Raw genomic sequence first — 16,514 nt, forward strand, 5'->3', positions numbered from 1 at the left:
TTATTACATTCTTTGCACTGCCTCGTAAATCACGAGCAGTAAAGGCTCCTGTGAAAAACTCCTAATTTAATGACGACGTGGAGAGATTATCTACATCTGTAAAAAAGAAAAGCGACTGCCTGCACTGACAGCGAATTTTGTAAAGTTTCTCATTAAAATGTTTCAATTGATAGCATTCAAAATATAACCGTATCGGTATGTGTTCTACCCTGGAACATGCAACATCCATTGAAGCTTCGCATTGATAGCTCGCTTTACGACGTGTTTACTGTAAATGGTTGGCACACCCGGCCACTGTTAACAGCTTTTTCCGCCAATTCGACGATCATTACCGAATGATCCACGGCCACCGGGCCCCTCGAAGCCTTTTAATACTAGCCGTTCTTTCGTAGAACCATTCTGCAAGTGAAACGGAAAGCTTGGAATTAAAGTAGAGAAGAAAAAGTGCGAAGAAAGCCATAAAAAACACATTTCCAACGAGAGCCCAGCGTCCGCGAGATTGCGATGAAATGTTAATTGCAATTAACGTTTACGTTTGCTTAATTGCTAGCATCATTAGAGCGAAACGGATTCGTTTCGGAGTTTGTTTCGGACGATCCGGTTGCCACCGGCCGCTGTCTATCGTGTATCTGTCGCTATTAACGGCTCCAGGGCGAAATTATGTGTTCTTTTTTCGCGCCTCTAGTTTTCATACCACTTATGAAGCCGCCACCCAGAAATGTGGACCGTTCGCAATTGATTTTGGCGCATCGTTGAAGATGTGTTGAGCTCGTTGTCGCCGCTCATCAACATGCTGCACAACGCTAATGAAGACATCCAATCGGAAAAGATGAAGAATGCTGTAATGGTTCAACACACACCCTGAGCAGGGATGGGGGCTTCAGCCTCACAGGACACTGTTTCGAGCACATTTTTTAATTACATGGATAATTGCTAGGAATGGTTGGGCGCATTAAGTTTGCGACACAATCTAGGGATGATAATGATTACTTACAGAAATGCAAAATATTCTGCAAGATTGCGATGAAATGTTGATTGCAATTAACGTTTTAGGTTTTCTTAGTGCATCAGATCTTTTGGATGATATTTATGCGGTGAATGTATTCTGTTTTTAGCATAATTATTGCGGTCTTTTTTAAATTTACTCAATTGCTTTCTGCTAACAATCTGCTATTATACAAATCATCTATCGAATATTATTTGCAGCGTTGTAGCTCTTAACACTTTGAAAACCCTCGTTTAACTTTGTAGTTCGTCAAATTAGGAATTAGCCCTCTACGTGCTGGTAAAAGTGTTACAGTCCACAGCAGCAAATTGTTGTGGCCAATGTGTATCATCAGACAAAGTCACGAATTTTGGTCGTAATTTAAAAAAAAACATTACGCACATCCGTTCGCAACAAGGCCCACCGATAGCACGGCGCAGCATAATCGCGCCGCGCAAACGCCGATGCTGATTGCGCATCGACACCGCATGCGCGTTTCGTTTCGCGGCTAATGAGTGTGATTCTCATCATTACCGGGAACAGGTGAGCCTCCGGTGCCGGTGCTACTTCAGCCGAGCAAACCAGAAGCCCATAGCACACGCGGCCACTTCTAGGAAGCATCACAGATGGTCCAAATTACTTGCCCCAATGCACGCCTGTCGGCTTCTCGTGGAGACTGTCCAAAAAAAAAACGGCGCCCAAAGCTCCCGAATGCAACTTGAATATCGTAGCCGTGGCCCGTTGGCGGCACGTTTCGTGCGGTGCGGTTAACGAAATCATCCAGCTGATACCGTCGGTTTGGGCGCTACCGGTGTTTGGGTCCTACCGGCCCCAGATGCTCCTCTGCATAAGCCAGAGGAAGGCCAAAGGCATGACCTGGATCCGTTCCCGATATATCCGGTAGCACGCCACGGAAACCGAGCAGAGCAAATCATCATATTTCACTTTAATTTGCCGCCAGGCAGACCGGTCTGAAGGTCCCAACCGGGAGCTACCGTTTACACAACCGCAGCCCGGCGGTCGATCCTCGGGGCCGGGTGTCAAAGACTGCCCCGGACCTGTCAGATTGGCAGCGGGCCCCTAGCTCGAGCTCACGTTTCCATCGTCAATCGTAAAGATGATGGTTTTATCGATCGGCATCGGCCGTGGTCTCGCTGCAACATAGTGTGCGGAACCCACAACGGAACCGATTCGATGCGTTTTCGCCTCGCTGTTGGGAGGATGTGAGAAAACACGTTGTGAGAAATTTGGCCGTGCACGCATCCTGGGAGCAACGAATGGGAGCCCCATTTTCGGTGGTGTTCCAAACGCTGTTCGCGAATTAATTAGCTTCGGCACGGGATCTTCTAAGTGGTGGGACCTATGCTTTCGGGGCTTCATCCAGAGAAGATTAGAGAAGTAATTTGGGGCCAATTTTGGGTATGAATTGTTGGCGATCGCAACAAAGTGTTTCATGTTAAACGCGTCTCGCGAATCGAACTACCTACGTGAGATCATAAAGTGTGCAATATTATTGTTTCTTCATTAACACGATCGAGTGCAACATAATTGGTATAAATGTTGTTGGTCGTGTCCTATAACTTCCATAAATACTTGGACTGACAACGAATTCATACGAGATTTATACGAGGAATGTTCTTCAAATGTTTTTTTACGAGGGTCACTATTTATATTTCGGGAATAGGAACAAAAACAAATAGTGAAGCTGCGAATATATTTTTATTGTTTTTCAAAGTACTCGCCACGATGATCGATACACTTTTGCATGCGCTTAAACCAATTTTCAAAGCATTTATTCCATTCCGAATGAGGTATCTCCAAAACATGATTTTTGAACGCTTCAAGAGCTTCTTCGGGCGATGAAAATCGTTGACCACGCAGTTTATTCTTCACGGATGGGAACAAAAAGAAATCATTGGGTGCCAAATCAGGGCTGTACGGCGGATGACCCATCAATTCGATGTTTTGAGTGCTCAAATAGTCTCTTGTTTGAGCCGATGTGTGAGAGCTGGCATTGTCATGATGAAGAACAATCCGACGTCTCTTGTTTGTTTTCCTTATTTCACCGAAGATTTCTGGCAAACAGATGGTTGTGTACCACTCAGAATTTACTGTTCTACGATCCTCTAGAGACACTGTTGCAATATGACCAGTTTTTCCGAAGAAACAGGCCACCATTTTCTTTGAAGTGCTTCGTGTGCGAACAACTTTTGTTGGATTTGGTTCGACTTGGAACACCCATACAGTCGACTGCTGCTTACTTTCGGGCTCATACGAATATATCCATGATTCGTCACCTGTCACGATTTTATAAACGTCTTTTGAAGCACCGCGATTGTATTTCTGAAGCATTTCTTTGCACCAATCGACACGAGCCTTTTTTTGAGCGATTGTCAAATTATGTGGGATCCAACGTGAACATAATTTTCGCACAGCTAAGTGTTCATGTAAAATCGCATATATGCTGGTGGAACTAATGCTTAGGGATGCCTCAATCTCACAATAGGTTACATGACGATCTTGCTTAATCATTTCGTGCACAGCATCGATGTTTTCTGGCACTACAGTCGATTTTGGACGACCTTCACGAAACTCGTCGGACAGCGAACTACGACCACGATTGAATTCACTATACCAGCGATACACAGTGGTTTTTGATGGAGCTTCATCGCCAAAAGTCAAATTAAGTTGATTGACGCACTCTTGTTGTAATAATCCACGTCGAAAGTCGTAAAAAATCATCGCTCGAAAATGTTCACGATTCAGTTCCATTTTTTTGCCGAGACGAAACTTTCAACTAAATATAAAATAAACAAATAGCGTCCGTATGACAAAATGTTCTGAGTACGTATGTCGTCAAAAATGTCAAACTTTACGATGGAACCATCAGATGGACTCACATGACATCAGTGTTGCCAATTCCCGAAATATAAATAGTGACCTTCGTAATACAACTGAATACTTATTAAATACTTTCGTTCGGTCTATTGTCACATAAAAGATTACATTCCAAATACAGTAAGGTGAAGCTTAAGCTCCAACTTGCTGCTTCTAGCTCGAGTTGGGAAGACCTACCAGGTTGCCCCATAGTATTTATCATTCAATTATTGGGTATGTTCCAACACACAGTAATGACTAGCGTGTGCGCAAGAGATTCAAGGTATGTGTCGAAGGCATGTCGAAGTCCTTTTTTTCACTATCATTTTCCGGTCTCCAAAGCGTGATGGTCACATTTCTTCCACAAGGACTCGTTTCAATGGTGCGAGTGGGGCGCGATGTCGGCTTCAAGGGACGATACATTTATTTATGTTTTGTCGACACCAGAAGGTGGAAGGGTCGGCCATAATGACCGGGAAAGCCATTCGGGCGACCCACTGTTGCTCCGACCCCCCCGGCGGGTGGGGCCCCGAACGGAGAGTTCTAATTTTCGACGCCAACTGTTGCATCAGTAACATCGAACACGCAATCGGGCACGTGCCATTTGCACTTGTAAATTGCTCATCCCTTACCGTAGGGTCGAAAGCCAGGACGAGAGCAGGACGCTAATGGCAGATCGAGACGGTGACCTCAGACGCGTCGCCCCGAACAATCAGCCTCGTCGGCATTCAATTACCCACGGCATGTGCTGGAGCTTTTTGGGGGCTCTTTAGAATTGATTCCCCGAACTGGCGTTCGCCCAAAGGCACCTCACATCCAACATAACGTTGACGTTCGAGGCAACATAAAACACTGTGTCGCCGAACTGCATAATTACATCACCCTGTAATTGAGATCACGATCATTACGGAGCACAGGCGATAAAAAGTATCAGCAACTGAAACAGAATCTAATTTCTGATCAATTTCGGCAGAGTTACTGCATTCAACTAGGATAAACTTATCACAAGCCAAATATTCGTACAATCTTCAAGTTTTATTAATTTTAGCATATTTCTAGAATACGCTTCATATTTTTGTCTTTCGTTTTGTTTCGCTACTTCGAAACCCTTTCAAATGAACATTTTGTACTGTCAACGGTAGCCCCAAAAGTCACGAAAAGTATGAATTTAAAGCCGATTTAAAAGCACCATAAAACCAGCCGCACACAGCATAAAGTAAAACATCACGAGCAACGGCAACAAACAACCTATCACGTCACGAAACGAATGTAGAAACCGACCGCGATCACGCTACTGAATTTAGCTCATTCATAACCAAACGGGCACCATTAATATAACGGATGCCAGCGGTTCGATTACATCTTTAAATGATTTGTTTTCCTTGTCCAGGAAAACAATGGACGGAGAGAATAAGAGTGATAAAAATACAACGAGGACCGCACCCAACCTCACCTAGCCACCGTCTGCTGGCCAGAAGACCCCAAAGGATCGCAGTGTATGGTTGGTTGGAAAAAAAATTGTACAGCTCCCAGTTTTGTTCACAGGATTTTCAGTTTTTTTTGTTTTGACGAACGCGAGAATTATGGTGGAGATATTGGGTAGCAAGGATATTATTGAAATACTTATCGGAAAATAAAATGGCTCAATACCTGGAGTTAATTTTTTTCCATACACTTTTATATGAAATATGCCCCTTTCGGGGACCAGCCAGCCAGCTCGTGGCCTATTGAATGAACTGGACGAGGTGGTGGAATATTATTTTCGGAACCAACCCCAACGGCTGATAAATGGGCGTAAGTAATGTAGTGCTACTAAAAATGTCATATCTGCCCAATTTTTCCCGCAAGCCGTAGATGGAGCACACCCCGGGGGCCTTCGCGGGAATAAATAATTCATTATTTTATAACGCACACTGTAGTACGCGCCATGATTTGGGTTTTCTTGCTTTGCTTTAGTGTATCGTTCTTTTTGGGTTGGCCGAAAATGAATAGACTTTGGTTCAGTATTTTTGTTTCACACATCGTGGAACAGTATTTTATCATTTGTCGTCGATTTTACGGTATAAATTAGTGTAACGGAACTAAACAATTGATTGCCGTAACGCTGAGCCTGCAAACTAATGGAATTGAGCTCCTGGTTTTGAAAGGCACTCGAAGTGGTTAATTAATGGAACGATCACTGCATTAAAGTGATACTCTCAACATTGACTCATTTTTTTCAGTCGACTACGGGTCAGTATGTTCTGACCAAGGAATGCAAAGTCCCACACGACTAATAGGCTCGTTTGCAGCAGATGACACGTTCCACACACCTCATGCCTTTACTGCTAAGACATTCGGCAAGCATAATCTGGCGATCGCGTCGCGGCCGTGTCCAAACTCATAAAATAATTCCATCCCATGCCGGCCGACAGACGATTTATATGTTTAACGCAGAGTATTCAATTACGAGGATTATGAGTGATCCTCTTCGTGGCATAATATTTCCTGCCCAACAGCCCAACGCTCGCCAAGGTACCAAGGTGGCTGGATCTTGATCTTGAACCTTGGCAGCACCACCACGTCTCGGCGATAAAACTACCGGCCGCGTGATGGATTCTAGGCTGTTGGTGGTATATTGCATCGCAGCTGGATGGGAGCGTGAGCGATCGCTTTACGGCAGCCCCCGAACCGCAGTCGGAAGCGGCCAGCGATCAGCGACGATCAGCAGTGATCGGCAACTGTAAAAGGGTAAGGTTTCAAATTTATAGCCCATCCCTACCGTCACCGCAAAACTGCGCCAATCTCGGCCACCGCCGTTCCGCCGTGTGTTCCGACGGGGCCAACTTTTATCTGCCAATGCCTCCGCCGTAGGAACTGATCGCTGTATGCTCCTTGGCAACACTACAGGGTGGTACACTACTCAAACTAAATAAAAGTCATCGAAACCTGTGTTGTCGATGACCAGCATGGTTTTTATCAGAATCTCTGCCAGATATCCGAAACGATTAGTTGTCAAGCGTCAATGATTGGGATTTAGCTTATTATTTATAATCGTTTGAGGGTTTTTCTTCAATAAACTCGCAGAATTGAGTAACTCAAACACTTTCTTCGTGCTACCTTCAAAACATCGACCTCCGATAACGCAAGTAGCATGTAGCTCAGTATTGCTGAAACTCCATCAGAAACCCCATTCAAATGTTGTATTGTTGTGTTGTTATATTTTCAAATTTAAACATTCTTTTCGCCTACAAATGCTTCCCTGTACAGGCTTAATTTGTCCGCCTAGAGATCCTTTCGATCGATTTTCTTCCAGGTTCACGAGTAATATTGGGTTTCTAATGCTTATTCGAGATAGAGAAGAATTAACCATTAGGTTACGCAATGATTGCTGAACCGTGTTCTAGGTTCTTCGCACTTTCGCTGAAACTATAAATCAATTAGATTCTCTGCCCTGTCGACATAATGTAGACACTCAAACTTTTTAAATCAAAATACAAGAACTATATAACTTTACTGAACACCTAGTCAACTTTGTACTGTCGGTAGCAGCCACATCCGGTCGAATCCTTCCGGAAGAGATTCCATGCACGCTGAACTGGTACAAATTGGTCCAATAAATGGTCGGGACGCAGCACTTGGGACTCGCGAGTTGCGGGTTGATGGGTCGTATGCTCCATCTAGCCATGTTGGTTTTGAGTTTGGCGGTTGTGCTCCACTTCCGGAGAGTGATTCTCTCAAGTTTTGACGTACCTGTGGTGTGCTGCAAAGTTTCGGTGACGGCGACGTTCGTCATGTTGCTCGCCATGATGGATGTCCGCATCCTCTTCCACTGCCGCCTGAGCCCGCCCGGGAACGCCGTCCATGATCGGGCACTCTCTACCGATCGAAAACTATCCCACCGGGGACTCGCACCGGGGCATCGGGGCATCGGGGGCACCGGGGACGGATCCGGGTCGTGACAGCAGCACCGGGAGATGGAGGAACCTCACGTCGAGTTCGGAGTATAATTTATCACCTTCGCCGTGGGTATTAATTCATCGTGACAAACAGTTGGATATCTCTCTCTCCCTCTCCCTCTCTCTCTCTCTCTCTTTCTCTCTCTCTCTTACTCTCTCTTTCTCTGTCTCTCCCAGTACGTCTCGGTGCCTCGCCATGTGGTTTACTTACTTTGTCATGGTCGCCATCGTTTTCGTCTTCGTCATCGTCTTCACCTTTGCCGGGCAGCCGACTTCCTTGCGCCTGCGATTTCTTCTGGCCGGTGCTTTGGGCCCGATCTCACCGTCCGTGTGCAGGATGCTGCAAGGCTCGACGTCCTCCGATGTTCGTCGGTTTTTGGCATGCGTTTGCACGGCGTGAAGCGAGCGCTTCCGACGGGTTCCTCCGCCACGGGGTTCGACGGTGCCAAAAGTGGCAATATGTTGGCCCGGCACAGGTGGATCGATTCGATCTGCATGACACACTACGCGGCTGAGGGACGCTGGACACGGACGGGTGGAAGTGTCCACGGTAAAACAGACGAAACAATCCCAGTCGCTTGCAGATTACAACCTGCAACCTGGCGCGCCAGGAATGGCTATAACTTTACCGTCAAGCGAACCCCGACGGACGCGCGGCTGTCGAAAGTTATTAACGTTGCTTTTCTCCAGATGTCGTCCGCCGTTTTGTTTCGTTGATTTCTTTTCCGCTGGTAATGTATTCGGTTGACTAATGTATTCGCTAATGTATACGATTCGGTGAATGTTTACTTAATTTAAGCACGGATTTTGTACTTTTTTACAGAAATTGTAATTAGCTGAAAGAATTGTGCAGCGTTGTATTCAGGGCACAGTAAATCAAACAGTAACAATGCAGACAGTTCCTGGAGCACCGTTGATGTGCTTGTGACAGTACAGAATAAGTGAATAGATTTAGGTTTTTTTAAAACCTACAAGTCTCCCAACTTCTTCCACTAGCCCTGAAGTAGTACTTGAATGCAATGCTTATTCCATAGAACATATTAAAAGAATAACATCGATCTGGTAATAATGATTGTTTGATTGCAATTTTCCCACGTCCAAGTAGTGTCGGATCGAACGGACCTCTGTAGATTATTCGGCGGAGAACACAAAAATAACCTACGTCCACGATCTTGTCTAACCCGAAGCAAAGGGCACGGTTTTCGGTGCGAACCGGTGCGTTAACTATCACACCTTCCAATTAACTCGCTGAGGCTCTAGGCGATGGCCTCAGGAGCATGCCCGATCCACCGTCTCCGCCCTGGACCACCGATGGGCAGTCAAATTGAAATTATCACCCCGCAAGCCATTGGACGGCGGACCGATGCGCGTCGCTGATCGCAACATGTGATCGGCGCGATCGGCGATCGGTCCGTATGAGGCAAACGTTTACTTGCCGGCCCTCTAACCGGGCGACCAGAGGGGTGAAGAAATGCGATGAGAGATGATAAGAAGGAAAGTATACCGCTCGTCGACGTCGACGAGTAGAAAAGGAAGGAAATTGACAGCGGGATTAGAGAAAAAGCACTACCTCATCTATTAATTACTGCCGGCCACAACCCCAAACTGTTGCGCCGGACGGGTTGACCAAGGGGCCGTGCTGCGCGGCAAGGACGAGGCTGTCGGCGGTCGGCACCGGACCGGAGGTTGCCAAGAGGTTGAGTTTTGATTGGAACGAAATTTCACTAGATCGATATCCCGGCGCGATTGCCGCCATCAGGTTGAGATGGCAGCGCCTGATCATCAAGGGGGTGGGTTTTCGATCATTGATTCGAATTAGAAACCATCCAGCACGACGCTCAATGATAGTGATTTGGCGAATCATCCAACTGTTGTTATGTTGTGTATATTTTTTTCCGGATTTCTCTATTTCGCTTTCCGCCATTCCGCCGGCATAACGCCGGTGCTGCGAGTGTAGTCCACCTTCGTAGGACCAGCATAGGATCGCGACCAGCATTGGGAAATATAATTTAATTACCTTTTTGGATAAGTTTTCCAAAAATTTGGAGTTCTTTTTGGATAAACTTTTTACTTCTTGTATTGCATTTTTTGATAATATTACAGGATAGAGCAGCATTTTTATCTGTTCTCACGTTGAGCTAAAACAAAGCGTACGATCGAAATTCCTGTCTTTGGTATAAGAAGCGACCAATTAGAAGGGAGTCTTAAACTGGGTTATATTGGTTTCTGTAACATAAGAATGTCTTCGTTGTCAAAACTTTGTGTTATTTTTAGTGTGCTTCAGTATGTTAAATTATCCTGTATAACCCGATTCATTTTTCAAGCTACGTCTTTAAAATTTTAGTGCACTCTTCGCCAGTGTCAGCGTCTGAGGCAGCTTCTCTATCGTTGATGTATTGTGATGCTCAACGTTCCATTTATTGCATAGTACGAAAATTTGTAATAATACCTGTTTAGAGTCAACCACCTTTGCTCCTTACGCATTCCGGTACGGTGTGTTGATGTCTCTTAGTTTGCAAATAGACGTCGGACGCTACTAAAAACAAGGTAGATCTAATGCAGCACTGGCTTTTTTCTCTTTTCAATTGCATCCTTAATGCTGCTTCACATCAATAACTTAGCAATAACAATAACTTCTTAGTAATATATGAGCGTCAAGTGTAGCAAAGCCATAAGACATTTATTGTATCACTTCTTGCATATCTCGATTTATGTTTGTTCTGAATTACATTTGAAATTCAAATTCAACGTCTTAGTGCAGCGACATCTGTACGTCAAGTTTCATTGTTTACATCTTTTTGACACACATCTCGGCGAGAGAGCGGCGAGAGAGAGTGAGAGCCACATTTGGGAGAGCGAGAGATGGAATGGATTTGACAGCCGTGTCAAAAGCAAAGCGGGCGAAAAAAAAGCAAAAGCGAAAAGCAGCGAAAAATTCCAAGCCTCGTTTTAAAGCGAAAAAGTGTGTGGACATTTTCACACGCGAAAATCACGCAACAGAAACCCCGAATTAGTGTGCGGATAACTTCCTGTGTCGTGTTCTACATACCGTAGCATGGGACGCTCACGATCTCGCAGTCGGTCGCCCAAGAAGCACAAGAGCAAACACCGCAAGCGAAGCAAATCTCGATCGTCCTCCCACAGCAAACACGACCACCATCACCGCAGCAGCTACGATAAATACAGGGAGCGCAGCTCCAAGTCCAGGTAATATTGCCCTGCAGAATGCTTCAGCGCACTTGGGCCACGGGTGATCCGCCGGATCCGGTGGCCCTGCGATGGGCTTCAGTTACCTTCCATTTAATCAAATAGGAATTTGTGCCTGCTCCCGTGCGGTGCATTCGTCTGCTTCAACCACCCCCTTCCTGCGAGTTCCCACCGACGCTTCTTATCTATTACGCTGTTTTGTTTTGCCTTTCCTTTTACTTCCCTGTGATTGCGAAAGCTAAATCCATTCCCACTCCGATAACAATCCTCCATTAGCTCTCGACCGTGGTGAACGAAAAATCGTTCCAAAGAGAATCGAGAAATCGATTTTTCGTTCCCTCACCCGACACACCCACAGAAGAACATCATCATGTTATCAATAGAACGCACACATCGCCCAATAAACAACATACGTGCGCGACCAAGCCGGTTCGCAACATTTTCAGAAGCTGCCATTGCTGAACTATGTTCCAGTTGGAGCAAACCGAGAAGATCACCGATCGCACATGCTCCGGATCCACAATGAGTCAAAAGTGTACAAACCCATCCCACGCGTAGGTAGTCTTCGTAAAACAGTAAATATCACTATAGACAGTCAGCCTGGCAAGGCCTGGCTACAGGATCGCCGTCCAATCGGTATGACCACCGAAGAATGTTTGAGATGATGAATGTATGTTAACGGAGTGAATGAAAGACGACGCTACTTCGGAGGTCCAGGCAGTTCCGGCCGCCGCTAGAGGACCACAAGTCGGTTTGTTGCTAAAACAATTATAGATCCTCTCAGTTATGACGTTGACGAACGTGCTCCACAGTAGTTCAGCGGTCCTTAGTAGAGATGAAGAGAACATCTCCATTCTTTCAAGGATTGCTTAAAAAGGATTCGCGAAACGTCCAGCTAACGAAGCCTTTTGTCTTTTTTCTCTCTCTTTTCTGTGCCACAATCCCCCGGCATCCGTTCCGGTGCGCGGCACTTCCCTACCGTTTTTCATGCGCCCACAGAAAACGATCGATATCGGAATCATCTGACAGTAGCAGCGATGCGTCAAACAGTGCTTCCCGGCACCATCATAAAAAGAGCTCCCGCAGCCGGAAGCTGACGGAGGTGGAACGGTTGGCGGAAATGGAGCGTCAGAGGAGACAGAAGGAAGCAGAGCAAAAAGTTAGTTATTATCACCAGGCGTCCAGGAGTTACCGGAATCGCTTGGCTAACGTTGTTTCGTTGTTGCAGATGATCGAAGAAGAGGCAGCGAAACGGATCGAGCTGTTGGTAAAGAAGCGCGTTGAGGAAGAGCTAGAAAAGCGCAAGGATGAGATAGAGCTGGAGGTGCAGCGGCGCGTGGAAGCTGCCAAGAAGCAGATGGAGCAGGAAATGATGCTCGAGCTGGAAAAGCGAAGGGAGCAGGCACGGGAAGAGGAACGGCGTCGAGAGGTAAGCGTTCCATTCATAAGATCCTACCGGATGTTGATTATGTTGACCGATAACCGATATCGCTGCGGTTGATGAAATGTGGACAGTGGAAATTACACCTTTTTGCTGACCGTGCGGCGGTCAGAACCGTTCGGTGCCATACGTTTGCTGACGATAATTAGACCGATTATACCGAACCCGCGCTCTAGTGGCTCTCGCAAGAACACCGATGATGCCAGCGCGATCGTACTGTGCTTTGTTGGAATGTGGAGTATTTTGTCAACTGTATGCCGCACTGAAATGAATGGAAAGTCACTGCCATGATGTGTGAAGACGGCAAGTGTGATCACGGACGAATCCGTGACTATGATTTGTGGCCATTACTGTAATCAATGTATGCTTGGTTTTACTTTTTGGCTCGAGTATGCCCCGGGTTGCCATCATCGAATGGTAGTAATGATGCTATTTCATGTCCGAACACGGTCCAACCGAGTATTGTAGCAATGGTTTCAATTAAAGTCAAAACAAAGCCATCACCGTGGTGTCACTTCTGGTAAACGCAAGCAATACGAGGTTTTCCGTAAATTTTCTTGAAATCAACAAAAAATATTAAAATTGTACACACAAGCTTCCCCATAAAAGGTGTGCCCGCTTGAGAACACAGGAGTATTACTGGAGCAGGGCCATGAAGAGAGGAAGCATTAAGAGGCAAGAGAGCCGATGTGGTCAAGATGTTCGATGCCAGCGAAGCGAAGAAGGGCCCTTAAAGTGCGTAAGTTTTACTCAAAAGAGCGTCCCACCATAGTTAAGCATCTCACGGGCAAAAGGGCGGATCGTGTGTCACAGGTCAATTAGTAACGGCAGAAGAAGCACCGGACGACATTACGTTGAACAGTTGAACTGTGCGGATCAAGCGGCCTTAGTCGCGTTGGTTTCTGGTGACCGCCCAGGCAGATGGTTGGACGAACGTTAGATTCGTCACGATGCATTTTTCTATTTGCGATTGTGAGCAAAACTTCCTGATCAACAAGCAGACACTCACATACTAGCGCCGCGAGTTCGACGCAAGATTTCGACGGTGGGGCCAGCTGCCCTTTGCTCACCCTCCAGTGTGTCCTTCACCTGTGTGCAGATGGCGGCTGTTGTGAGATTTATTATTATTACGTCCATTGTCTTCCGATATCTTTAATCCGACATTATCGTTTAATCTTAAAAGTGAAAGTGTACTTGCCGCTATCCCGGTCGTTTGTTCCGTCTGGCGACCATCTCGTCCAATAATCGTCTTTATTTCGATTTAGTAATAAAAGTGTACATAAACGAGTTTTTGTTGAAGCTGAACCAGAGCAATCCCCGATAGACTTTTCATTCCCATTGCTGTCCAGTTGCCGGAATTGCACCGAGGAGCGAAGGAAACGGACGCGTCGCTTGCACAAGTTGTAACTGAGATGTGTGCATACTGATACCAATGATAGGCGCCCGATGGCTTCCACTAAAAATGAAGAAAATTGACCAAATTGCTAACGTATGTAGAATATGGTTTGCTTTTCTTTCATTTCTAAACTAATCCCCGTTTTACGGTGAACCACCACCACGAATGAGTGCCGAAGCACGAGGATAACAACTGACATGCGCGGTTGTAGTGTTGTAGCCTTTTCTTCCACCTTCCCTAGTGTCCACCGAACATGATTCGATCCCCTGGTAAAGTCAAGCTCTCTTAACGCAGGCAGATCGACTCTTTCGTCGTTTTTCCTTACGGTTTTTCCTTCTCATCGTCGTGTCGTATTCGTCGTACCGTGATTCGTCGTCGTTGGTGCCGCTGTTGTGTTGCTGTCGATCGATCGATCGCGACGAGTGCGATCCACTTCCTAGGCGGTAGTACTAATCGTGGTTTTCGTTCTTATAGGAGGAAGAGCTTAAAAAGCGCCAGGAACTTGAAAATATTATCGCGGAAAATAATCGCAAAATCGAGGAAGCTCAACGAAAGCTGGTAAGTAGTCATCGATAATTAGCAATTAGTTATCAATCCGTGCACCAACTTTATCTTTGTTTTTCTTTCTATTCGAACCATTCACGCAGGCCGAAGATCGTCTGGCGATTATCGAAGAGCAAAGAAAGATGGACGAAGAGCGTCAAAAGATGCGCAAAGAGCAAGAGAAGCGCAACAGAGAAGAACAAAAGATGATTCTCGGCAAGAACAATTCGCGACCGAAACTGTCGTTCTCTCTGAAACCGGGCGTCTAGTGAATCGGTGATTTCCTGATTTCCTCACTTCCCGTTCCCTGGTGGATGGAAAGTGTGGCTTTCTTTCTTCCCGACACCCTTTATGCTCTTCCCAGTTCCGGGTTTTTCCTCTTCCGTTGGTGTCATTCGATGTACGTTGTAGGCAAACGATGGTAGAAGAAGTTTTAGGAATCTTTAACAACAATGCTTATTCAGTAAGGGTCTGTACTATAACGGAAGCATTTTTCAGTGTGATTGTGGCGTTAAATGGGGCAAATCAAGTCGTAGCCCGAAAGAGGTACGATTCGATTTCGACCGCGTATGGTTTCCCTCATTTTCCCTGTAAAGGTCACATCGAAATCGGTTTTAGTACTAGATCGATCGTGCTTGGTTCTAGGTGTAAGAAACGTGCCCGTGCTTGCTGCACCATCACCAGATAGTGAGGGTGCCGGCACCGAGCTGATCGGACAAATAGATCGCGTATCGCGATCTACGGTTTCTTCCATTTCTTAAATCGGTTGTGATACGATCGATACCGATCTCCATCTTGGATAACTGTTTGGAGATGTCCTCTCTTCCTTGACGTCGTGTGTTACTTCTTGTAGAAGTTATTTTAAACATTATTTTCAACATAATGGCGCTTGCTGCTCTGCTGCGATTCTTCTACTCATAGACCTTGCAGACACACGCACATATAACCTTTTTTTGTTTTCTTTTAAGGGTGGTTTGGCAGTTTGCTTACCACTTATGTATAGTAGGGCTTGTATTCGATTTGCTTTCGAAGATCCTTCACAACTAGCTTTCTATGTTATCTATGTTATCAGCATAACGAAACAATCGTAAAGCAACTAAACCGAGGGTTCGAAAAGCAATATTTATCCATCGTTATTCCATTGCCAAGTCCGACAATGCCAGTGTAACCCAAATGTGGTCCTCCGTCTGGAGGACGTAGTAGTGCGATTCAAGGCGCATTGCGAGGTTTGAGAAGCATCGTAACTCGCACAGCTCGGACGTGTCCTGGGAATCACGAAAGATAATACATTATGAAATAAATTTCGGCGAAAGATTTTTCTCCCTTTAATCTAAAGAGATATATTATCAAAAATTTGAAAGAACTATTTTCGACTGAACTCTGGCGCATTAAAATGTATCCCCTTGTATATCGTACGAATCGTATGATTCCACATTCAACACAGTCTAACACCAAAACATTCCGCTGCGCCAGAAATCAGAATTTAACAGAATCAACACCAGCCATTCCGCCGCTCAAAGTTTAGGGTTCTTTTTGGCCTAAACATTTACAACTTCTAGCCCGTTCAACCGTCGTAAATGGGAGCGAAAGAAAGCCAGGCGAAAAAAGTAACCTAATTTCCAAAACACATTTTCCCAATTAAAAAAAACTTCCAAAACTATTCCGCACGTCAGTTCCGCTTGCAAGCGGGTGAAAGGACCACAATTTTGGTCAAAAAACTTCCCACAACTTTCCCGGGAAAACTTTGGCACAATAAGGTAGGGCAGGATAATCGGCGTACTTCCGGAATTGGTGACTTTCGTCGCTGTGGGAACCTAGCTGATCCGATAAGCCCAGCGATTGTGACGCTGGCAATGAGGTACCCTTCGTTACGTCTTAGCAACAGTTTTTGTTGCGGAAGTTTACCCCGGAACGGGGCTTCACTGGATCGACGTCCTGTTCTCGTTTCGATGGGTATGTTGTAGACTTGGTATTTGTAAGTTTTGAGTAATTCTTTGTGATTATCATTACACCGTGTCATGCTACCGGATGGCGCATTGAAGAAATGGGCCGCTTCCGGTGGTCCGTGATGCGTGTTGCAGGATAATTTTAAACTCCCAAAACTGTTACTGTTGCTTCTTGCTTCGG

General features: G+C 45.7%; 1 protein-coding gene across 1 annotated transcript; it reads left to right on the forward strand.

The window, feature by feature from the left end:
- The first annotated feature begins 10,709 nt into the window (after window positions 1-10,709).
- On the forward strand, window positions 10,710-15,716 carry LOC131211444 (UPF0430 protein CG31712-like). Its single transcript, XM_058204906.1, has 5 exons — window positions 10,710-11,007; window positions 12,007-12,166; window positions 12,236-12,436; window positions 14,319-14,402; window positions 14,492-15,716. Exons 1-5 carry the CDS (start codon window positions 10,856-10,858, stop codon window positions 14,654-14,656), a joined length of 762 nt encoding a protein of 253 aa, XP_058060889.1. The 5' UTR covers window positions 10,710-10,855; the 3' UTR covers window positions 14,657-15,716.
- The last annotated feature ends 798 nt before the right edge of the window (window positions 15,717-16,514 follow it).

Source organism: Anopheles bellator, chromosome 2 (genome assembly GCF_943735745.2).
Source record: "Anopheles bellator chromosome 2, idAnoBellAS_SP24_06.2, whole genome shotgun sequence".
In the NCBI taxonomy this organism is placed as follows: domain Eukaryota; kingdom Metazoa; phylum Arthropoda; class Insecta; order Diptera; family Culicidae; genus Anopheles; species Anopheles bellator.

Excerpts from the sequence above, each read along its gene's own strand:
- LOC131211444 (XM_058204906.1), top strand. The coding sequence starts at position 10,856 with ATGGGACGCTCACGATCTCGCAGTCGGTCGCCCAAGAAGCACAAGAGC. Across the intron at positions 12,437-14,318 it reads AAGAGGAACGGCGTCGAGAG|GAGGAAGAGCTTAAAAAGCG; the intron begins GTAAGCGTTCCA and ends TCGTTCTTATAG. Across the intron at positions 14,403-14,491 it reads AGGAAGCTCAACGAAAGCTG|GCCGAAGATCGTCTGGCGAT; the intron begins GTAAGTAGTCAT and ends CCATTCACGCAG.